The sequence below is a fragment of the Anolis carolinensis genome, unplaced genomic scaffold (genome assembly GCF_035594765.1).
Source record: "Anolis carolinensis isolate JA03-04 unplaced genomic scaffold, rAnoCar3.1.pri scaffold_11, whole genome shotgun sequence".
In the NCBI taxonomy this organism is placed as follows: domain Eukaryota; kingdom Metazoa; phylum Chordata; class Lepidosauria; order Squamata; family Dactyloidae; genus Anolis; species Anolis carolinensis.
The window spans coordinates 11937294-11961989 of NW_026943822.1; the positions used below are offsets into that span (position 1 = coordinate 11937294).

Genomic DNA, 24696 nt, shown 5'->3' on the forward strand with positions numbered 1-24696 from the left:
GGATAAGCGAATATGTTGGATAATAAGGAGGCATTATGGAAAAGCTTATTAAACATCAAATTAGTTTATGATTTTACAAATGAAGCACCAAAACATAATGTTAGACAACAAATTTGGCAGAAAAAGTAGTTCAATACGCGGTAATGCTATGTAGTAATTACTGTATTTATGAATTTAGCACCAAAATATCACGATATATTGAAAACATTGACTACAAAATGCGTTGGATAATCTAGAATGTTGGATAAGCGAGTGTTGGATAAGTGAGACTCTACTGTATACATACATATGATATGCATAGCCACACAGAGAAACATACACACAAACTGTCAGGCTTATGTACCCATGGCAACAGGATCTGCAGAAATATGATTCAATGTATGGAAGGAATTATTTGTGTGTGGATCCTTTTAAAAAGCAGTTTTATATGGTAAGATTAACAGGCAAACATCGTCATTGTGTGAAATTCGCAAAAAAAGAATTGGTCTTTGGAGTTCTTCTTGCTTAAGGAATTTTGTATATACATCAACAGACAATTCAGTGTTGGATCAAGAAAAGAAAGTCCCATTTCTGTCCTATGCAGGGTAAATATGCATATGCAGGCAAGGGTTTTGCATGAATATTTATACTTCACATGTTGGGACTGCGTTACATTAGGAATGGGGACACTTTGTCTCCTCTTTCTCCCATCAGTTTGGCACCTGTCAATTTGTAATCTGTCTCATCCAGCATTGGGAATTGTAGTTCACACCTTTTTTCAGACCAAAAGGTTCACCATCCACTCAATAGGCAATCTCTTTAAGTATTATCTTATGCATCAACCTACAGCTTATGATTCACCTTGGGCTGGCTTCTGCCTCAAAGAGAACCATAATTCTGGAACAGTGTGGGAAAAACAAAGGCTATAAAGACATGGATGTTTGTGGATTTTGTCCAGAAGACAACTGCTGCCTCTTAGGGGGTCCAGAAAAAATCGAGTCTATAATTAACGTGAAGGAAATCTGGAAAAACCTTTGGGTGGAAGGGATGGATATAATATTTTCCAGAGATGCAGGAAGGTAAGTACTTAAAGCCATTGCGAAGCTGTCTGTTGCAGGGAATATAGTTCAGTCAGGAAACTTTCCGTGAAGGCATTCAGACCAAAACAAAGTACAGTAGAGTCTCACTTATCCAAGCCTCGCTTATCCAAGCTTCTGGATTATCCAAGCTATTTTTGTAATCAATGTTTTCAATATATCATGATATTTTGGTGCTAAATTTGTAAATACAGTAATTACAACATAAAATTACTGCGTATTGAACTACTTTTTCTGTCCAATTTGTTGTTTAACATGATGTTTTGGTGCTTAATTTGTAAAATCATAACCTAATTTGATGTTTAATAGGTTTTTCCTTAATCCCTCCTTATTATCCAAGATATTTGCTTATCCAAGCTTCTGCCGGCCCGTTTAGCTTGGATAAGTGAGACTCGACTGTATTCTTAAAAGTTGGAAACTTTTTTCCTTTGTCCTTGGAAATAATAAACAAATTGACAGAATATAGTTGTATTAACCTGTCCGACATACCTCTCCGCAAACAATAGTGTGGTGTGGCAGTAACAAATAATTGTGTCGGTTAGTAAAATTGTCATGGCTAGGATTCAGTAGACCAGCTCTGATGTAAAATTAAACTACGGTACATTGTTGACTTGCACATTTTGCTCTCTCCTTTTGACATGATTGCAGACCTCAGAAGAAGCTTCTCTTTCAGATTAAACATTGATTGTTGTGCAAATCTAACTGCAGTCAGTCTGAACTATGTTTAGCAGAGTGAGCTAGTAGGCACGTACAGTAGTTAAAATTAATCACAGTTAAAGGACACTAAACCGATTACTCTGACATGGATGTGAATATGTTAGTTCTTTCGATAGAAAGACTTGCAAACAACATGCAAGTAAAACAGAACTTGAAAAGGTTAGTTACTACAACTCTCAGAACTTCCTAGCTGGCCAGGGGCACAATCCATTCATGAAAGTGAGGCTTTGAACATTTTTTTAATGCAGTGGTTCCCAACCTTTTTTTCACCAGGGATCACTTGAGTGACCAGGGACCACTCTCCAACATTAGTACCAAAAGGGTTACGAATCAGCTTTTGGTCAACTTTAGATTTGGTTTGGTTATTTGGGGTCCCGATTCAGAAAATTGCATTGGATAGACCACATCGGCAATAGTTTCTGATACAGAACATATGCCATCCTGTAGTCACCATCTGCTCGCCCACTGAAAACTATATTTAATAATATAGATGTGGTCTTTCCAGTGCAATTTTCTGAATCAGCACCCCAAATAACCCTAGGAACGGGCCTAAAAATGAAAACACCAAGAAAAAAATTTATTATTATCCATTGTAGTAACAGTGAGGTCACAGACCATATTTTGGTTCTTGGGGACCTCTGGTGGTCCATGGACCACTGGTTGGGAACCACTGATTCAATGAGGGTAATGGTAATAATAATAATAATAATAATAATAATAATAATAATAATAATAATAATAGGCTTTAGAGAAACTCTTTGCCATACATAAAATAATTACTTAGATCTCAGTAATTATCTGTGCATTTAGACAAAGTATGGAGCTTATCTCAGTGTCTTGGTCCATGCATATGCTGATGTTTCTCGAGATCCTCGTTGTGAAAACTGTTCTATCCAATAAGTAGTGGATACAAATCTGATGCCTTGATGTTTTTCATTAAAAAGAATGAAAATTGAGAGCAGCCATGTGCACAAATTGCCAGTGCAAGATGCTGAAAAAGTAAATATTCTGAAACTGGATCATTTATATACTTAAGGTTGTCCCGTTCTGCTTTTGATGCGATGTAGTCAACAATCCCAAAGTAGAGTCATATTCAGTGCATATAATTAACCTGTGACCCCTTTCCCATCTCAAAGGTACCTCTGTGATTATGTCTACTATACTTCCCTTTACTATGGTAACAGAAGAGCGGTATTTATCCATGTGCCTCCTCTGACCAAGTTGGTGACAGCAGAACTTCTGGGAAATGTGCTACAGGCAATCATCTTGGAGATGTTAAGGCAATGCAAATCAGAAAACACGTATGTAAATAAATAACTGGATTTCAGCATGCTACTTCTTTTGGCCCAAATGAGAAATGATGTGGTTTGGATAGGCACGCACCAGAGGTTCCAGGGACCAATTTTAAGACCACAGAACCTACAGAGACTCCTTCTAGCTCCCCAACCATAAATAGTGGTAGAGTTGGAGGCAGGGAAGATAACATACATTTCTGAAAGTGGAAATAGCAGCTTCCATTAATTTTTTTTGGATGTCCAAGAGTACAGTCGTGAGGCTTCTGATATATTATATTGCCCAAATAGCTGGGGATGATGTGATATAGGTAAAGAAGCTTGTCAGAAGAAAGGACAAAGAAAACTGTTTTACGGGAATGCCGAATGGTCTTCCTTGGGTCAGGACTTTTGTGTAAGCTACTGTGTTTCATGCCGGATATTTTTTCCTCCCCATCATCCTCCCACAAGGCATCATCTTCTGATCAATCCAGTGTATTAGAAATGCCAGTTTTTAAAAAGCCTTTCACAACAATGTCTTCTGTGATAATGTCCCAACTCTTTAACTACGCCTGTGTGCATCAGTTTTAAGGACAGGACCTTAGAACTCAGGAACAGTTGATCCTTAAAACTGTCTAGAGATGCCACATTCTTGGTTGTCAGCCCCTTTTAGTAAGGGGATATCCACCCACCAAAGATCGACTTGCCCACCACTTCACTCATTTGCCAATCCAATCACCTATCCAATGAACAGCCTTCCAGCTCACTCATCCATGCACTCATCCGCAAGCCAATCCATCTTCTTGGTCACCCACCCACTCACCCATCTATCCACTGAACCACCTGCTCACTGAACCAACAAGCCATCCATCTATCCGCTCACCCACCCACCCACCCATCAAACCTACCAACCATCAATTCACTTGCCCAACCTACCATACATCAGCTTACCCAATGTACCAATCATCCATCCATCTACTCGCCCACCCACCCACTCGTCCAACCAAGAAACCACCCATCTGTCCACCATGCGGCTACTCCCTTTCAGGAATTGTGCTTGAAATGACATTTCTGAAAGGTGAGTGGCTGTGTGGATGGATGGGTGGGTGGGTGGGTGGGTGTACGTACTTGTGTGCATCTGAGTGGGCGAGCAAGCAAATGGGTACACTAGGCTATTTACTAGGCCTTAATCCAGGGTGCGACTATTATGAGAGGAATCGTAAAGTACCAAACTTGGACCAAAAAAGACGGGATGTGACTATTATGCGATGGCAATTATTATGTAATGAAATATGGTAAGATTTTTGTATTTAAATACGCTTTCACCTCGGTTCTACAGCCCCATCTGTAACCATATAAACTGTTAGCTATTTAAGTTACATATTGTGTAAGGAAGCAATTGAACTTGTCCTGGCTGCTGAAGTCATTTTAAAGGCCAGCCGCCATAATGGGAAGGTCTGTTCACATATTGGGCACAATATGACTCTATAATAAACAAGATGGTGGGACTTTCTAGTATTGTGGCTCCAATACCTTTGAAGAATCTTTCATATAACAAACAAAAGGAAACACATCGAACACAAATGCATACAGAATCCTTTTTATTTAACTTAATCATGTAGTACTGTAACTACTAGAAAAAAGCAGAGTAAGAGAAACTAAAGCAGCCTTAGCTTCAGCCATTCAAAATAGACAAAGGTTCTTTTTTTCATAATGTAAAGAATCCAGAATATATCGCAACAGGAATAAATTCTTACAACAGAATATACAAAAACATTTTGAATTTTTTATTTCATCATCTACTGATTCATTTTAATATAAACACAGGAATTTTCTTTAGGAATAATTTATACACAGCAAGTCTTTACGTAATAAATTGGCCGTGTTATTACTGTTTTATTCTTTTTTAAATTTTTTTTAAAAAAAACTTTGTATTTTAAACAAGGTATAACTTGGAAAAAATGTTATGTTTGTAAATGCATTCGGTTCCATAGCACTTTCTATGGGATTTTGGGGGTGGGGGTGTTTGGTTTGGTTTGTTTGTTGTTGTTTTTAAATTGTTTTTCCTGTCCCAGAGGTAGTCCTTTCTTCTCAAACCTCACTGGTTTAGAAAACAGAATATATATATATATATATTGTAAGGTAATAAAACCATACAGAAGCCATTGTGTAAAGATGGGTGGCTATTATTTTTCAAGGGGGAAAAAATAGGATTTTCAATATTGTTTAAATAATAATAAATAGGGACCCCGGATGGTAACTGAAAACAAAGCTTTAATGCTGCTAAAAACAGAAATGTATAGCTTGCTTGCAATCTACGTTGCCTTCTCTTTCGACAGAATAAGGAAACTGTAAACACAGTTGTCTCTCAATTCTGTGATCTGATCAGAAAATGGCCTTTCAGTCAAATCCTTCAGTCTACCTAAACATTAAAGCAGATACTTAAATAACACAAACCTAATTCTAATCCTAAGTACATTTCCTTAGAAGTAAGACCCACCAGTTCCAGTGCTATTTACCTCCAAAAAGACACACTTAGCACTGTTACTAAACACTGCTTAGCAGCAATACTTGATTCTGTTTCCTTAACCAATGAGGTTTATCCCAACCTACACTTACACAGTGAAAGTAAAACGCCTGGTTGAAGACGATCCCGTCCTTCTAAGGGGCTCTGGAAGACCAGGTTACTGAAGATACAGAACTGTTTGTTTGGGGCAAGAAAGGAGCCGTGATTTGAAAAGTTGGTGCAGGATCCATACTGGAAAGCTAGCTAGGAACAACTGTCTCCTAAAAAAAGAAAACCTCACACACATACACACACACCAGAGAGAGGAGGATGCCATTAAATTACCTTTAGGCATTTATGAATTACAAACTGTTTTTTTTTCCTGTAAAAATGATCCTGTGTACTTACAACATGCAATGAAATATGTAAATAAGTTTTTTTGTAAACCAGATCTTTTGTCAACTGACTACCCGTAATCTACTGGACTTAAGAGCCCTATTGAAAATGTTAAATGAATTGCTAGACAACAGAAAAAGGGTACAGAATCGAAACGATGATAGCTACACGTGTATCCACACCCATTCCGCATGCACAACATCTGGAATCCGTGCAACACTTAATAATGGTCAGCTGGCTCAGTCAAGAAATCCCTTCCAAAGAATGCAATCAACACACAAAGCATGTTCTCCTCTCCACAAAGTTTTTTCCTTCCTGTTGACACCAATGAAGCTATAATATTCCACCAAAGTGAATGGGGAAGCCCTTTGTGTGGCAGCTCTGTATGTACCGAAGGGATCACAGTGAACAAGACATGAGCAAATTTCTACAGAAAAAGGATTGCTGGGAGACTGGATTTCCATTCTGCAAATAACTAGTTATCAACAACTCTTAAACTTCAGTAAACCTGTTTGTTGTCTTATTAGATCAGGGTATCTGCTTTCTCGCCCAATTTACGAACAGCCCTGCTTGCATCTTCTTTCTTTCACTTTGGATGGACCTCACAATGGTTCCTTATTTTATCTTATTGAAAGGACTTAATTCAGAATCATCTAGCCTTCCAAACTGAGATGTCGCCTAACATCTTAGATGTGTTCTGTATCTTCAGCACTTCCAGCCTAAATGATCTTACTCCGTTGTTAAGTTTGTGCCAACTCTTCATTAAAGAGTGTAGTATCTGGCATCCATCGCTGCTATACGCAAACCCAGCAGAAGCAGCAATGGCTCCACTTCTTGCCATGAAGTACATTATTGAGAAGCAAAACACGGAAGTGAGTAAGAAAAAAAAGGTCACTGACTACTGGAATGGAAAGATTTTGTTAAATAAAACTATAAAGTACATTATACTGCTGAGAGGAGTGATTCATATAGACATGGGTTGGACAAAACAACCCGAGATAGAAACAGCAGTTCCATCTTGTGACCAATCCTAGGATAACTAGGTTTAGTTTTTCAATCAACAAGAACATCAGTGCTAACAAACTTTGAGAATCTTAACTTCATTTGGAACCATTCATAAAGGCTTAGATCAGTGGTTCTCAACCTGTGGGTCCCCAGATGTTTTGGCCTTCAACTCCCAGAAAACCTAACAGCTGATAAACTGGATGGGATTTCTGGGAGTTGTGGGCCAAAACATCTGGGGACTCACAGGTTAAGAACCACTTGTGCAGATGGAAACGAGCTTTGCCTTATACTCCGCCATCGTCAAAACAATCCCGAATACTCGAATCAGAATAAACAACACTTTTGGATCAGGATTCCTTCCTCTATAACCAAACCACTTTCTGTATACGCCACTGAAAGCCCACAGTGACAATCTTTGCCTGAACCACTTTATGGAAAAGGAGGACATCAGAGAAAACGGAGTCAAACAGAATCAATGAGACATGAAGGTTCTGCGCTAATTGATATGTTATAATTTAACTTGTCCACGTCCACACAGCGTACATGCAGGGATGAGGAAATTGCTTACTGTAACATAATTATGCAAAACGGTAACAAAAACAGGAGCCCCGCTCGCAGTACAAGAGACAACGAGATAGACAAATAAATGCAAAAACTGTCTACCCCATTTCTTCTGTCTTAACCCCCTTAAAAAGATTACAAGGTAACTCTGCTATCGGCATTTGTAAAGAGGGTGGGGAGGTCGATGTGCAATTACAGGGCATTAGTCCAACATCTGTCCCAGCAAAGCCAATGTACAGGATTGTAAACAGAAGCAGGCAAACGGCTTCTGCAAAGGGCCTCGCCAATGTTTTAGTTTACTGCCAAAATATCATTAGGGAAAATAATCCATTAGGTAGTACATGCATGGACCTCCAAAAGGCATTTTGGTAAAGCCTCTCTTTGCCAAGGATGCTTTAGGCCACTAACTATGTCCTGTTGTGGATCAATTCCTTACAAAAAGCAGAAGACAAATACAAAGGGCAGCCTTCTCGATGGGGAGATATAAATAACAAAGTCCCTCCCTTCACTGGCCCTGAAGATCTAGGGCTGATGGCCCTTATCCTTCAGTGATCTGGAGTATAGGGTCACCAATGAGGTAGCCAGGTTTGTGAATGATGCCAAGTTATTCGAGGATGGTGAACACCCTTAGCTGACTACAAAGCATTCCACCAAAGAACACTATCCCTCCGAGCCGAACTGCGCTAACAGATAACACAGCAAGTGTGGTTCAATGCAAAGTTAGGCCTATTGGGACAAACAATCCCATCCACACTTATGCTGATATGATCTGGATAGTTTTGAGATGATCAGAAGGTGGGGTGGATGGGTTGCAGTCATTCACAACAAAGAAAGTAAAACTGCAATTACGGTATTAAGTCTATGGTAGAAATACAAAAGCGGTAACACAATTTCAACGTGCCGTAGAATGGAAACAAAACACAGAAATAGATCCTGGAGCAAATTCACTATGAGGAAAAGTGAAAACGATACAGAGGTTCATAAAAAGACAGAGGTGGTCGTGATGAGAAAACCTATGTTTACAATCTGCACTTAGATGTTGACAATTTGCACTGTGTTCAGGACACAGGTAGTGGCTCCAGATCACCCAATAAAATGGACTGATAGTAGATTCAGGACACAGAAAATATGGAATGCACTTAAATTGGCTTATACAGTTTCAACAGGGTATTTGACAAAGACATGGAAGAAAAGGAGACTTATCAATGTTTGTGGCCAAGATACTTATACGGAACCTCTAGGCTCAGATACAACATACTTCTTAATAACATATCACTTGCTGAAGACAAAAAGGGAAAGGCCGCTACCCTCATGGTCTGGAAGCTTCTGGTCGGCCACCAAAGGAAACAAGAAGAAAGGCCAGATGGACCTTTGGTCTGATGCAGAAGGACTATTCTCAGGTCCTCAACAAGTCCTTCAACTTTCTGCCCTTCACCAAAGCTGATTGATTTCTATGTTGTTGGCTAGGGAGCTATACCTGGTGGCGACCAAAGGCTTATCAAGAACCTGAATGTTAAATAAATTCTCTGTCCCTTGCACCCAATTTTTGACATGCATAAACATACATTATATACCATCAGTAGAGGACTGTATGGGAAAAGTAGGGCAGATCTGGGACAGACACGCACACACATGTGCATGCACACGCACTCCCAAAACAAAACAAAAAAAGCTGTGGAAGCCAAAATAGATTATTTTTAAAAGAGATATCATGAGTACAGAATACAGAATGGTAGAGTCAAGGTGGTCTTATTTCGCATGGGCTGAATTTATCCGAGGAGCCCGCTTTCCAATCACATGACTGCCTTCCACTTGAATGCTTCTGAAATGTGTGTTCAGATGGGTACTACAAATGTTAGTGTTCTCTCCTAATATGTTTTAAACCATCTACAAACAATTAAAAAAATAATAACTTGGACAGTTTTTAAAGAAAACCCTCTTTAAGCCAGCTGAGAGATCTGAGGAACCCCACAGTTGTGGGGAATAATATGTGCAAGAGAGGAGAGGCCACTGCCGCTGTGACAAAAAGGTCGCCGAGAAGAAAAGCCAGAATCAAGGACACTATGCAAAGGCAGGCCTGGTGGACTGGCTATATCCAAAATTCAAAAAGAAAGAACTAGACAACCCTGATTTCCCTTCAAGGCCACATTCGAGGTATGTAACCACAACAATTTGTTTTGAAATGCCAAATTAGCCAATTAACAATTATTCTGATGCCACAAGGAGTACTTGCTAGAATCACGTATTTTATCAATTAAATGCATAAATCAGTGGCTGACTGAATCAGAAAATTCATCTATTCAATCATCAGTCAGTTACAGTTTTGGTAAATGCCTACAAACTCCATTGGAGAGGTAAGGGAAGCTGTTTCCGGCACAGAATTAAACACTTAGCAGCGCTCACGCCGAAACCGCAGCAGCTCCACCTAGCAACCAGACAACGCACATTGAATGGGTTGGTGGTTTGAGATAGTTCACGGTTCAATCTGGCCGCAAAAAATCAAACTTAGCATCCCTTTATTCTTAGCAGCATGGACCACTTAGCCGTAACGTCTCATTTTGGTGCCGTCTCATTTAGGAGAGCGAGCACCCCAATTTAGTCACATGAGAGATGTGCAAATACTCATCTATTTTTTCTTAAAAATTGCAGAGACGTGTGTTTACACCTCGGATGATAATGCGTGCTTTGATTGCACCAATTTCCTTGAAGTCACGGCCATGCCTTCACTGGCTTTTTTTTTTTTTTGTGCCCATCTGTTTTAACAGGACTCAGAGCAGCTTTTAGTTCCACACTTGACAATTTCTTGCATCCCTCAACACACCAGTGAGAGAGAGAAAGCACACATGTATGTGTTTGTAAAGCAGCAACTAACCGGCTTTTTTGAGCGACCTTTTTGATTCGGCAGTGACTTCCCCTCTCCAAAACCCGGAGGATGATGTGGTTTGAACAATGAACATTACCAGTATTCAACAGTATATTGTCGGCTGCTGAGAAATGTGAGATGTATATTTTTTATATATACACAAAAAAAAATAAAGAGTGAGGTAGATAAATGTTTGGAAAAAAATAATAAAAAGAAAACTGTCCCCCTTTCATAACTCCAAAACCCTTATTTCAGTTATTTAAAATTTATTATTATGGGGTATCTCTACAGTGATTTAAACTGATAGCACAAAAATAAATAAAAAATCCTACATAGAATACTTTTTATTCTTTCTTTTTTTCTCTTTTTTCTTTTTTAGAAAGGGGAAAAAAACAACAACTATGAGAGGTGAAAAGAAGATGGTGGGACTGAAGCTACACAAGCGAGGAAAGGGAAAAAAGCACTACAAACATATATTTTCTTTTTATCTCCAGTCACATCTAGCAGTTATATTTCATTTCTTTGTTCTTTTTCAAACAATCCCACCCCCTCCCACATAAAAAAGAGAGAATAAATTCATTATTTCCATCTCAGAACAATCCTTCCTCTTTGCTGCCAGACTTTGGTTGGTTCAGTGCTAATACAGAATTTCCATGCAGTAACTACAGGTGAATTAACAAGCGTTAAGGCACCTTCACTTTGGAAACTGAGGGCTCCGTCTTTCTTGATAAAATGCATGCAATTAGGCTATTATGTCCCTATTGGGGTTCTTTTTTTTTGGGGGGGGGGGGAGTCTCAGTGAAATTGCTGCATAATGTCAGAGATACAACAAAAGAAGTGACCCCCCCCCCCCCAAATTCTCTGCAGCTTGCCTTCATGTTATTTCTTAACCACCCACCATTCTGACAAATAATAACCAACTTTAATTCTTTTCTGATATGGGAATTGGAGCAACGGGAGCCCGATAAACACGGAAGGGCCCATGGCCTTGTAGAGTTACCCACTGGCTAAGAATTATACATGCGTTGTTTGCCGGGTGGAAGGTTAACAATGTTCCATTATCGTCATCGGTACCATTCATATTATTGTTGTTATATTTGAGAAATAATGACACCCCCCCCAAAGTCTGGTATTTGCAACTCAACAGCTATTTGCACCCAACAGTTAAAATACATAGGTGTGCGGTCGTTTCGTTTGCGAGATACAACCCAAAAAAGAAGGCAAAAAGGGAAAAGCAGGGCGAGGCTACTGTACACCAATATGAACATGAACACTGAGTAAGAATGTACGAAATAGTTAAAACTTTTTTCCCCCGACCTGAGTTTCCATCATACCTTGCACTGTAACAGAGACGGGTGCCAAATGGGCAAAGGAGAAGGGAAAAGAGAGTACAGTTGTTGATGATGATGATGATGATGGAGAAGAAGACACGCATCCAGACGTGGTGCGGACGCGCAACCGGCCATGCAGACCCTCCCGCTCCATAAAGAGCGCTTTACCCCAAATAACCTTTTTTTAAATAAAAAAAGCAGAAAGGGGTTGTGGGGGAGAAACAGAAAAAAAAGACAAGCAGAGATGTGTTTATAAAAGGCATTAAACAGTTGATGGCAAATCATATTTCAGGTATCACATCTTGGGGGAAGTGGTGGTGGTCGGCGAAGGAGAAAAGACCGTACACGTTTATCGTACAAAGCATAAGAAACTGCTTGGGAATGTGGGGAGGGGAGAAAGGCAAGGGGGGAAAAGGAAGGGGGGGTAGACCTGAAGTATTTCTTATAGATTAAATCCACAAAGATAAAGAACAAAAAAATAGCAGCTTTTTTCTTTTTCTGTACAGACATATAGATGAGTTATCTGAACTGTAAAAAAGTTATAAAAGTGACACAAAAAGACAATGTGTATGCAAATGATCCGTGGTCTAACATAGAACTGCCAGACCCTTTTGAAGTCTCAATAATAACATAGAGGAAAAAAAAGGTCAACAAAGTGTTGGATGCTTGAATCCATTTAATTGGCTATTCTTCTTCAATGTTTGTGTCTTAAGTTTTTTGTTTGTTTGTTTGTTTGTCCTGCAAGCCTGCCAAGGGCAACAGGAACACCTCATGGAAATCCCTTCTGGTTTTGTCTTTCTTTCTTTCCTTTCGGAGTGCCGTTGAATTTTCTGCACAAAATACACATTTTCCCCCCACCCTCTGGTTTGGCTCACCAGTGCCAGTTTTGTCCAGAATGTAAAGGCAGGCAATTTATTCAGCCTCCGCCTCTTATGTTCTCAACTGTGGTGTTGTTGTTTTTATTTTAAAAAATAAACAACCAAGGTTTTGTCCAGTCCAAAAAAAATTAGACAATTAGACCTTATTAAATGTCAGTGTTTGTTTGGAGTGTATTGATCTGTATTTCATTTAAATGGAGCATATGCTTATTTTGCTCCTTCCAGGCCTATGCAAAAAAAAAGAGAAATCCTAAAAGAACGTTCTTCTCTTTGTCTTCTTTTTTCTTTTTGGCAAAATTTGGCAGCGTTGAAAACAATTACAACCTTGGACAAACAATGGCCCTTTGATCTTTTTTCATGTGATCCTAAAAAAAGGTGTCAAGGAACAATATTAAATCTCCAGCCTGGTTTCTTTAATTTTTTCCCCCTCTCCTTTGAATCCTGTTTCGTTTTTGTAACAGCCTACAATGTCAGGCCGGTGCTTGCCAGAGGGAACGGAGAGAGAGCTGGTCGGCCTGCAATTTTTGATGTGATTTCTTTTTCCTTGGAAAAAAAAAGTGCCAACAGTTGAACTTCACGCAGATATGTTTCCCATTATGAAGCAGAGAGAAAGAAGAGAAAAAGGAGACACACATCAGATCAAGTTTTCTGTTTGCTATTAAGTATTAACGCTAAAAAGTTTTAGAAGGCTCTCTGTGCGCCCCACTTAAACAAGAGTTCTTTTGCTTGAAACAATCTTCTGCTTGCATATTGAAAACAAAGAGAGAGAAGGGGGAAAAAACCGTCATTTCAACTTCGAACTGAAGAGAGGATTCTCCTGTGTGGAGCTGTGATAGCTCTGAAGATCCGCTGAGGTACAGTAGGCTTTTGAATGAATTGTTAATGTTTCTTTTCCTTGCTCTTGTCCCCCACCCCCCTCCTGATGCATGTATGTGTTTGCAACCCAAAAAAAACCTGGTTCTAGAGGTCAGCAGGCCGAAGACTGGGGCAAAGGCAAGGCGCGCTCGTTCTTGCGCCCCCCGTTCATATGCGCGTACGGCTGTCTCTCCTCAAAGCTGGCCCGCAAGACCACCACGCCGGGGCCGTTCTCCGCTTTATGTCCTGAGTGTTTGTCAGAAGGCTGGAGGGTCGAGGAAGGATCTAAAGGAATGCTCTCCATGTTCTCCGCCTCCAAGTCAAGCTCTTCCGTATCGGGCGGCTTGTTCTCGTCGCTGTAGAAGAAGGAGACCTCCTTGAAGGCCGGGTCGAGCTCGTCTTTAATGCTGCCGATGATTTCCAAGAAAGACGGTCTCATCTTGGGATTGTACTGCCAGCACATTCGCATGAGCTCAAAGCTAGAAAGGGAGGAAGACAAGACACGGGTTAACATCAGCATTCACAGCCCAACTAACACATTATTATTATTATTATTATTATTATTATTATTATTGACACAAAGACATAGTATGACACAGCAAACAAGATATATATGCTGGATTTCATATTATTATTATTATTATTATTATTATTATTATTATTATTATTATTTTATGACACAGCAAACAAGATAGACATGCTGGATTTCGTATCACAAAATCACAAGTCGAACACTTCCCAAATGTCTAGGACTGTGTGATGTATTTTTGGATGATGCACACAGATCCCAGTAGGGTGGCCTTTTGCAATTGGCAGATCGTAATGTTGTCAATGTCTATTGTTTCCAAATGCCGGCTGAGATCTTTTGGCACGGCATTATTATTATTATTATTATTATTATTATTATTATTATTATTATTATTATTATTATTATTATTATTATTACTACAGTAGAGTCTCACTTATCCAACATAAATGGGCTGGCAGAACGTTGGATAAGCGATATGTTGGATAATGAGAGATTAAGAAAAAGCCTATTAAACATCAAATTAGGTTATGATTTTACAAATTAAGCACCAAAACATGATGTTATACAACAAATTTGGCAGAAAAAGTAGTTCAATACACAGTAACGCTATGTTGTAATTACTGTATTTACAAATTTAGCACCAAAATATCATGATGTGTTGAAAACATTGACTACAAAAATGTGTTGGATAATCCAGAACGTTGGATAAGTGAATGTTGGATAAGTGAGACTCTACTGTATTATTATTATTATTATTATTTATTATTATTATTATTATTGGAGATTTGCTTTTTTGGCCTGTTCCTGGGGTTATTTGGGGCATTAAGAAAATTGCATTGGTTAGTAAAGAATCATGACTTTAGATGCAATGGGAGAACAAAATATAAATGAGCAGGCAATCTAATCTTCACTGAATCTTCCTGTGGTGATAAAGAGATAAGGCAGAAATGTAGAAACTTAACCTAAGTGTCTTTCTTCCTAGCCTTGAAATTAAGAACTGAACTGGATGATCAACACAACCTACAGAGATCTCAACGCTGTATTAACATCTAGGCCAAGGACGGGAGGAGATAAACTGCCAAGGATATGGAATATGCTAAATAGAACTACCTTATTTTGATCGGTTTCCTTATCATAGGTAAAGGTAAAGGTTTCCCCTGATGTTAAGTCCAGTCATGTCTGACTCTGGGGGTTGGTGCTCATCTCCATTTCTAAGCCGAAGAGTCGGCATTGTCCATAGATATCTCCAAGGTCATTTGGCCGGCATGACTGCATGGAGCGCCGTTTCCTTCCTGCCAGAGTGGTACCTATTGATCTACTCACATTGGCATGTTTTTGAACTGCTAGGTTGGCAGAAGCTGGAGCTAACAGCGGCTGCTCATGCCGCTCCCAGGGTTTGAACCTCTGCAAGTTCAGCAGCTCAGTGCTTTAACACACTTCGCCACCGGGGCTCCTCCTTATCATACGCCAACCAATTATCTTAACAAAGACATGGTCAATATTTCAACTGAAAAGATGCTGTTTTTTAATGATTCAGGCAAAAGTCAGAAAGCTTGGGCACTTAGAACCAGAACAGCAGGGAGCAACTCTGTGCCCGCGAGGGGTTGAGCTGTATAATTTTATCGAATCTTACGATATATTTTGAAGAAAAGGTAACAGAAATTCGAGCATCACAAACACAATATTTCTGTCCCGCTCTCCCCCACAAGCTTTTAAATCGGACCCTGTTTTCGGCACTTAAAGCAAGCAGCTGATGGCAACAGGCACGGCGACTACCACCCCGCACCCCTCCGCCTCCTCAGCGAAGGAGCAAGACTGTGACATAAATAAATACCAGAGATCCATTTCTGTTACTTCATCGCTGCTCCTTTCCTGCTGACGGCTCCATCTCAGAATAAAAGCGCCAGCTGGGGCCAAGAACACGGGACATATTGGCTGGCCCCCTGCCCTGCGGAGGAGAGACCGGGGCCAGCAGAATGGCACACGTGGCCGCCGTGCCAACAAAGTGCCCATGACGCTTCCTTTCAGCCATTCCGGCACTTCCCATAAAAGGAGGCTTCCTTTCTCTGGGGAGTTTGGAGGCCCTGTTTACACGGCCATGGAGAGGGAACGCGCTTCCCAAAATGGAGGGAGAATCTGCAAGCCAATGGGAGTGCCGTGCCTTTAGTGTCCATCGTAAATACAGTCTTTCCAAGGAGAAAAGGGGATTCAGTGCCTTGGGTGCTGTTGTGCAGCTGATGTCCAAAACCGTTTGGGCATGGAAGGGGCCCCACTTTTCTATTAGTAATAAAGGGGGTACTCTTCCATTCTTATTTGGCCCAAACAAGGCTAAGCTGGTTGTGGCAATATTTCACACAGAGGGAAATATGAGACATGAGAATTTTAAAAGAAGACATCAAACAACAGGGGAAAATGCAGTCTTTGAAAGTCAACTGATGTTATTAAGTCTGAAAGCTGAGGTTGGGAGTTTTAAGATTTAGGACAGTTTACCAATTCCAGAGCAAGCCAATTAATACAATTAAAATAGGAGCAGAGTAACACCGTTAGTCATGGTTTGATGCCGGGATCAGGGCCCGAATCCCTGCTCAGGCACAGAAAACTATGGATGACTTTGGATATTTTACTCTCAACGACAGAGGAAATCAATCTTGCCAAGAAAGCCCTACAACGGGTTCATCTTAAGAGTTAGCATAAGTTAAAAATGAATTAAGAACACATCACAGGGTTAATCACTCAAAGGTTTTAATGGGGCGGAGAGCTCCAATTACCCCAAAGTTCTTCAGTGGCCACCAGGCCAATGTATATATTTGCAACTACAGTAGAGTCTCACTTTTCCAACATAAACAGGCCGGCAGAACTTTGGATAAGTGAAAATGTTGGATAAAAAGGAATGATTAAGGAAATGCCTATTAAACATCAAATTACGTTATGATTTTACGAATTAAGCACCAAAATATAATGTTTTACAACAAATTAACAGAAAAAGCAGTTCAATACACAGTAACGTTATGTAATGAATGAATGAATGGTTTATTGTACTAGCCATAGGCCATGACATCAGTAATATACAACCTTTATAAGCATAATGCTTTTGGGGTTGGAAAGATAACGTTATGTAGTAATTACTGTATTTACAAATTTAGCACCAAAACTTCGCAATATATTGAAAAATTGACTAAAAAAACATTGACTACTAAAAGGCTTACTGCACTGGATAATACAGAACGTTGGATAAGCGAAGGTTGGATAAGCGAGACTCTACTGTATTTTCAACTACTGTATATTTTGGAGAGCAAGGCTAGGTAATGTGCATAAAAACGACTGTTATAATCTGTTGTTTTTGAAAGATGTGTCTATTACAAAACGGGCATTAAAAGGAGCTTGGCAAGCAGGAGAATAAGCCTATGAACTAAATAATGACTTGGAAGGAATTCGTTCCGTTTATACACACTAGCAGCCATGTGTTCAGCTGCATTAAAAAAACCTAGAGAGACACAAACTTAAATCAAGTACAAACACTCTCAGAAATGTCAAGAGAAAGTTTTCTTGAATTTGCAATCAGAGTGGAAGGACTTTTCTGCTCTTAATTTTTCTTTTTCAACTTTTTGATTTTGCTTCAGAAATGTAAATTACTAGATTTGCCCAACCACTCCTTCTCCCCCTTCCCACGGAGTTATTCCCGCAATGTTGAGCGTAATTTCAGAGCCATCTGAGCCTGCTGGAGATTCCCATCCTAAAAGGGAAAGAATGCAAAGCAGGGAATCCAGTCCTAGTGCAACCTCCAACAGCGGTATTCGGTCTTCATTTTCCCTCTTTGCCCAATCCCAGGCAGAAAAAGCAGCGAATGTGGCATTGTCACCTAACACCAGCCCTGGCCGCCTGGCCAAAGAAGCCCTTTTCCTGAGAATCTCAAGCAGCTGAGGCCTCTTAAGCTGTTGCATCCCTTGTGTGGGCCTCAAACAAGGGAAAGAAAAAGAGGGGGGCAGCAAGACGTGGTATTTCCTTCCAGAAAGTGACTTTGCAGGGACGTAAACTGAGCCTTAGACTAGTTAACGCAAAGAGCAAGGACAAGCGGAATGCAGGCTTGCGGCAACCGCTGGTTGTTAACGGAAGCAAAATTTTGCATCAAGGACAAGTAATTTTGGTCTCTCTGATGCCCCTTTCTTCTCTTCTTCATGGTCCCTCAGACTGTTGGGGAACCAAGACTATATATAGTTTTTTGTTGTGTGCAACCCTAAGGCAACCCTATCAATCACGGAGTTTTCTTGTCAAGATGTATTCAAAGGGGATTCACCTTCCTATTTCTCTGAGAGAGTGTGACTAACCTAAAGTCACCAAGCAGGGAGATTTGAAAAGATTGAACAAAAGCTCTCCAAAGCTTTAGGTGCTCTTACTGCCTATTACAGGAGTCCCAGTGGCGAAGTGCGTTAAAGCACTGAGCTGGAGACCGAAAGGTCCCAGGTTCAAACCCCGGGAGCGGTGTGAGCAGCCACTGTTAGCTCCAGCTCCTGCCAACCTAGTAGTTTGAAAACATGCCAATGTGAGTAGATCAATAGGTACCGCTCTGGCGGGGAGGTAACAGCGCTCTATGCAGTCATGCCGGCCACATGACCTGGAGATGTCTATGGACAACACCGGCTCTTCGGCTTAGAAATGGAGATGAGCACCAACCCCCAGAGTCAGACATGACTGGACTTAACGTCAGGGGAAACCTTTACCTTTTACTGCCTATTACAGGGACAACCAGCTGATTCCTAACCCATCTAAAACACAGACATATGCTTTTCACCTTAAGTACAGACAAGCATCTCAAGTTCTGAGGATTACCTGGGAAGGAATCCCACTGGAGCATTGCAGCACACCAAAATACCTGGGAGTTACCCTGGACCATGCTCTGACCTATAAGATGCACTGCTTGAATATCAAGCATAAAGTGGGTGCTAGAAACAATATCTTTTGAAAGCTGACTGGCACAACCTGGGGATCACAACCAGATACAGTGAAGACATCTGCCCTTGCGCTTTGCTAATCTGCTTCTGAGTACACATGCCCAGCGTGGAATACATCTCACCACGTTAAAACAGTGTCTCTTAATGAGACATGCCACATCATCACAAGATGTCTATGCCCCACGCCACTGGAGAAATTATACTGTTTAGCCAGTATTGCACCACCCAACATCCATTGGGAAATAACAGCCAGTAATGAAAGGACCAAGGCAGTGACATCTCCAGCCCATCCCCTGTTAGCCAGCAAGCCAACGCCTTAAATTCTGCAATTCTGACAGGGACAGAAAATGAGGTGAAATCTTCTGAACAAGGACACAGGCAGTAAAGGAAACACTACAGGGATGTCAACCCTTCCCTATGCCATCCAAAACTTATACACATACACACACACATACACACACACATACACACACACACACACTATCTGTGCCCGGCCACGCGTTGCTGTGGCGAAGTATGGTGGTATTGGAAATAAAGTATTGAGGAATTGGTGGTAGTGAAGGTAAAGGGTATAGGTTTTCCCCTAACATTAAGTCCAGTCATGTCTTAGTGTTTTTGAATACTTGGAGCCAGATTGTATTCATTTTCATGGTTCACAGCAATACAACAACAATAATAAGAAGAATAGTAATAATAGTAATAATAATGACTTTGGTAATACACACCGCTTCACTCCCTTCTCAGCTTCCTTTCTGGAAGAATCCTTTCTTGGGAGGTGTTAGCTGGCCCTGATTGTTTCCTTTGTGGAATTCCCAATTTCCCTGCTTTCAGAGTTTTGCTCTTTTTTTTACTGTCCTGGTTTTAGAGATTATATTGTTCTGTATTATTCTACCACAGTAATTATTTTATATTAAAGTAGAATCTCACTTATCCAACATTCGCTTATCCAATGTTCTGGATTATCCAATGCAGTCTGCCTTTTAGTAATCCATGTTTTTGTAGTCAGTGTTTTAAATTCATTGTGATATTTTGGTGGTAAATTTGTAAATATAGTAATTACTACATAGCATTACTGTGCTTTTTCTGTCAAATTTGTTGTATAACATGATGTTTTGGTGCTTAATATGTATAATGATTACCTAATTTGATGTTTAATCGGCTTTTCCTGAATCCCTTCTTATTATCCAACATATTCACTTATCCAACATTCTGCCGGCCTGTTTATGTTGGATAAGTGAGACTCTACTGTATATTGATAATCTTATATTATCTGCTTAGAACTGGATTATATGAGGCCCTTTCTTCACAGATGTATAAAATGCACACTGAAGTGGATTATATGGCAGTGTGGAGTCAAGATAATCCACTGCAAAGCAGATAATATAAGATTATAGATGGGTTATATAGCTGTGTGGAAGGACCTTGAGTCTACACTGCCATATAATCTAGTGCAAATTAGATAATCTGTGGAAGAGGCCTAAGTGAGGCCTAACTCTGCCTTTCCCCTGGGCTGAGTAGGTTGCTAGGAGACCAAGTGGGCAGAGCTTAGCCTTCTAACTGGCAGCAATTGGATAAAAACAATTATTCCTCTCCCTCTAATTAGGACTTTATTTTTCTTTTCTTTTTATTGTATCAACCTAGAGGCGTGGACGATGGGTTGTGTTGTCAAATTTCGAGGTTGGGGGGCCTGTAATTTTGTTGTTTTGTCTGCTGCCGTGATTCTTATAGCTAGATAGATAGATAGATAGATAGATAGATAGATAGATAGAAGATGTGTGTGTGTGTGTGTGTGTGACTGGAGTTACACTTCAGAGATGTCTCTGTTCCAACTTACATACAAATTCTACTTTAGACCAAACCTACAGAACCTCCCCTGTTCGTAACGTGAGGACTGCATGTAAATGTATTAATCGTATCTTGAATGGAGTACTGTTAACACAAACTACATGGAACTGCTCTTGAAAACCTCTCAAGAATATCAGCTGATGCAGAAGAATGTTGCTACCAAATCTTAAGCAGTATTAGGGCCACATCAGTCCTTTAAAGCTACTGGTCTGTTTCAAGGGCAGTTTTTAGTCTTTTTAAAAAATAACACTACCTATCACAAGTTCATCATAGATACTGAAAATTACAGAAGAAGCTGGTTCCTCTTTTTTCTTTTTCAGTGAAGAAAGCTCTTCCAGGCTGCTTCACTAGCTTCATTAACAACAAATGGGTCTATGTAACCTTTGCAGGGCCCTGCAGCCCTGTCCACACCGGCAACCGTCACGTAATTGCTATTAGCACGAGCAGCATGGCAACAAAGCAACCACCAAAGAAGCTCAATGATGAGGAATGCCAAGAAATACATACAGCATATCGGGACAGTTGTCTGGCTTCTCCAGAAGGCCACCCTCCATCACAAAGCGAAGGACCTGCTCATTCGACATGCCTTGATAAGGCTGCTCAGCCAGTGTGGCTATCTCCCACAAGACAACACCAAAGGACCTGCAAGGAAAACAATCACATGAGGACATTATTCAAGCCATCGCAGCTGAAAAACATAATCTCAATTTCAAATCAACAAACAATCTTTCTTCTGAATATGTATTTCCTGAAGATATCACATTCTGCTTCATTTTCTCCCCAAATAATGGAATGTATTAATAATATTGATACAGTAGAGTCTCACTTATCTAACTTTCTGGATTATCCAACGCATTTTTGTAGTCAATGTTTTCAATATATCATGATATTTGGTGCTAAATTCGTAAATACAGTAATTACTAGGTAGCATTACTGCATATTGAACTACTTTTTCTGCCAGATTTATTGTATAACATGATGTTTTGGTGCTTAATTTGTAAAATCATAACCTAATTTGATGTTTAATAGGCTTCTCCTTAATCTCTCATTATCCAACATATTCGCTTATCCAACGTTCTGCCAGCCTGTTTATGTTGGATAAGTGAGACTCTACTGTAATAATATTATAATGTAATACAATATATTAATAAAATATAATAATATAGTAACTATATAATAGAGTCTCATTCATCCAACATAAACGGGCCAGCAGAAGCTTGGATAAGCGAATATCTTCGATAATAAGGAGGGATTAAGGAAAAGCCTATTAAACATCAAATTAGGTTATGATTTTACAAATTAAGCACCAAAATATCATGTTATACAACACATTTGACAGAAAAAGTAGTTCAATATGCAGTAATGTTATGTTGTAATTACTGTATTTATGAATTTAGCACCAAAATATTATGATATATTGAAAACATTGACTACAAAAATGGCTTGGATAATCCAGAAACTTGGATAAGCGAGGCTTGGATAAGTGAGACTCTACTGTATATATTACATGTAATATTACTAATAATATTGCAGTATAATAGTATAGGACAATATAGTAATATACAAAACTAATATTGTGCTAGGCCAATAATATAATATATTGTATGTACATATAATTTGTAAGCCGCTCTGAGTCCCCTTCGGAGTGAGAAGAGTGGGATATAAATGTTGTAAACAAACAAACAAATAAACGTCTTGTCTGTGTTTACTGGGCTCAGGGGAGCTGTAATTCAATTCATATCAAGGGAGACCATGCTGGGAAAGACCTTTTTTGAAAACAATGGATGATTATCCAAAATCTGTTTGATGTTCTAAATCATCTGGAAAGCCACATCTTGTTATTTTTTTTACTACTTTGACACCAACTGCCAGCACAAGATACTGATATGATCAAATTGTACATCCAAATTGAAACTGACCCGGAGAGTTGCAAAGATGCAGATGTTACAAAGATACCTATTTGGATACCCGTTAGTTGGGACCAACAAATGGATTTAAGCCACTGAGTTAAACTGTTCATCAAAAATGTCACTATCATCTTTCAATGGATGCATGCACACAAATACAATACTGAAAAGTTCCTTTGGATATTCATCCGAAAGGAAGGTTGCTCCGAAGTAAAGGGTGATAAGAAGGATTAAAGCATTCCTGTTTGACATATTTCATGTGATACACTGTGGATCATGGTGCGTGAAGCAAAGGATAATACATAACACTGCCATTACTTTTGCTAAAGGTGGAAGACTGCTCTTGATGTCTGGAAGTTTATGGACCAGACAACAACATAAGTTATAGTTTTCACACAAGTGTGACCCACCAAAACACATCGCTTTGGAAACCATTCACGCATTAAAGAGGCAACATTTCTCCCCTATTCTGCAATGTCTTGACAGGGTGTTTTGGTTGAGCTTGTGCAAGGGCCCAGAGGAGAACGTTCAAATAGCAGTAAAGATATTTCCATTATTATTACCAAACGTCCGAGTGAGTTGTGAAGACGCCATCCTTCAGCGATTCTGGGGACATCCAGCGGACGGGCAGCAAGCCCTTCCCACCTTTCCGATAGTAATCGGTCTCATAGATATCCCTTGTCATGCCAAAATCTATGTGACACACAAAGGAGATGGATATTCAGCAAGCCATAGGAAAACTAAGAGCAAGAGCACCACATCCCATCCTATCACAAGCATCAGCCATTTGTCACTTTTGTAACCATATATTTACATTTCCTTACAAGCCTCAGAAAGTACTGTGCAGCCACTTCGTTCCTGAATTAAAGAAGCCTTGAAAGGGACCAAAATTAGGATTTTTCTTCATGGTCCCACCACTATCATTACACATTGCACAAAACCTCTTAAGCTGTTTCACTACACACACAATACATTATTTAAAGCTTCTATATTTTGCTGTTTGTTTTACATTTTGCAACACATTTTCAAACTAACTCAAAGAACTGTGACTGAGCTATGTACTTCCACGGCACTCCTCCCCGGACACAGAATAAGTGAAATTCGAATAGGAGTGACAGGAGTTGGCAAGAAAGTCAACTGCTAGGCCCTTTTGCTAGACTATTTAGAGCAGGGGTCCCCAAACTGAGGCCCGGGGGTCGGATGCGGCCCATCAAAGCCATTTATTCAGCCCTCACAGCACAAGGGCAGAAGGGGGTTGGGCTAAATGACCCAAGGGGTCTCTTCTTCTCTTACAACCCTTATTATCATCATCATCGTCATCATCATCGTCATCATCATCATCATCATCATCATCATTGAGGCTGGTTGGCCATCTGTCAGGGGTGATTTGCTTGTGCTTTCAGTGCACAAAGGCAGAAGGGGGTTGGACTAAATAGCGCAAGGGGTCTCTTCCAACCCTCATTATTATTATTATTATTAACATTGAGGCTGGGTGGCCATCTGTCAGGGGTGCTTTGCTTGTGCTTTTGGTGCACAAAGGCAGAAGGGGGTTGGACTAAATGGCCCAAAGGGTCGTCTTCCAACCCTCTTTTTATTATTATTGTTGCTGTTGCTGTTGTTGTTATCATCATCATCATCATCATCATCATTATTATTATTGCTCGGTGGCCAACTATAGTCTGGCCCTCCAACGGTCCGAAGGATCGTGAACTGGCCCCCTGTTTAAAAAGTTTGGGAACCCCTGATTTAGAGTCAAGTTCCTGCTTCCTTTGTGTTTCGCATTAGGAGCACCAACAAAAGAAGGCAGGGCACGCACCTCCAATTTTCACAGTGAAGTCCTCGGCCACCATGCAGTTCCTTGCCGCGAGGTCTCTGTGGACAAACTTGTTGGCATTGAGATAGGCCATGCCATCAGCAATCTCGCCAGCCATCTGGATCATCTTCTTCAGGGCCGGAAGAGTATGCGCTGGGTTATTCTGGACAAGGAGAGGTGGGGAAACAACCACA

General features: G+C 40.1%; 2 protein-coding genes across 2 annotated transcripts in view; one reads left to right on the plus strand and one right to left on the minus strand.

The window, feature by feature from the left end:
- The first annotated feature begins 56 nt into the window (after positions 1-56).
- On the plus strand, positions 57-10983 carry pgpep1l (pyroglutamyl-peptidase I like). The gene is made up of 3 exons (XM_062963271.1): positions 57-1058; positions 2930-3094; positions 10775-10983. Exons 1-3 carry the CDS (start codon positions 832-834, stop codon positions 10953-10955), a joined length of 573 nt encoding a protein of 190 aa, XP_062819341.1. The 5' UTR covers positions 57-831; the 3' UTR covers positions 10956-10983.
- The window catches only part of igf1r (insulin like growth factor 1 receptor), a 193485-nt gene continuing 173437 nt past the window's right edge, over positions 4649-24696 (minus strand). Inside the window, exons 18-21 of the mRNA XM_003226491.4 lie at positions 24506-24665; positions 23253-23382; positions 21290-21424; positions 4649-13938 (exon numbers count right to left, since the gene is read on the minus strand). Of these exons, the coding sequence (XP_003226539.3) occupies positions 13572-13938; positions 21290-21424; positions 23253-23382; positions 24506-24665 (792 nt within the window). The 3' untranslated portion in view covers positions 4649-13571. The remainder of the gene's footprint in view (positions 13939-21289; positions 21425-23252; positions 23383-24505; positions 24666-24696) is intronic.

Bases quoted from the DNA above. Each gene is read 5' to 3' on its own strand.
- pgpep1l (XM_062963271.1), top strand. From the start codon at position 832: ATGATTCACCTTGGGCTGGCTTCTGCCTCAAAGAGAACCATAATTCTG. The intron at 1,059-2,929 runs GTAAGTACTTAA...CCCATCTCAAAG, and splicing joins TTTTCCAGAGATGCAGGAAG to GTACCTCTGTGATTATGTCT. The intron at 3,095-10,774 runs GTATGTAAATAA...TTTCTTTTTTAG, and splicing joins CAATGCAAATCAGAAAACAC to AAAGGGGAAAAAAACAACAA.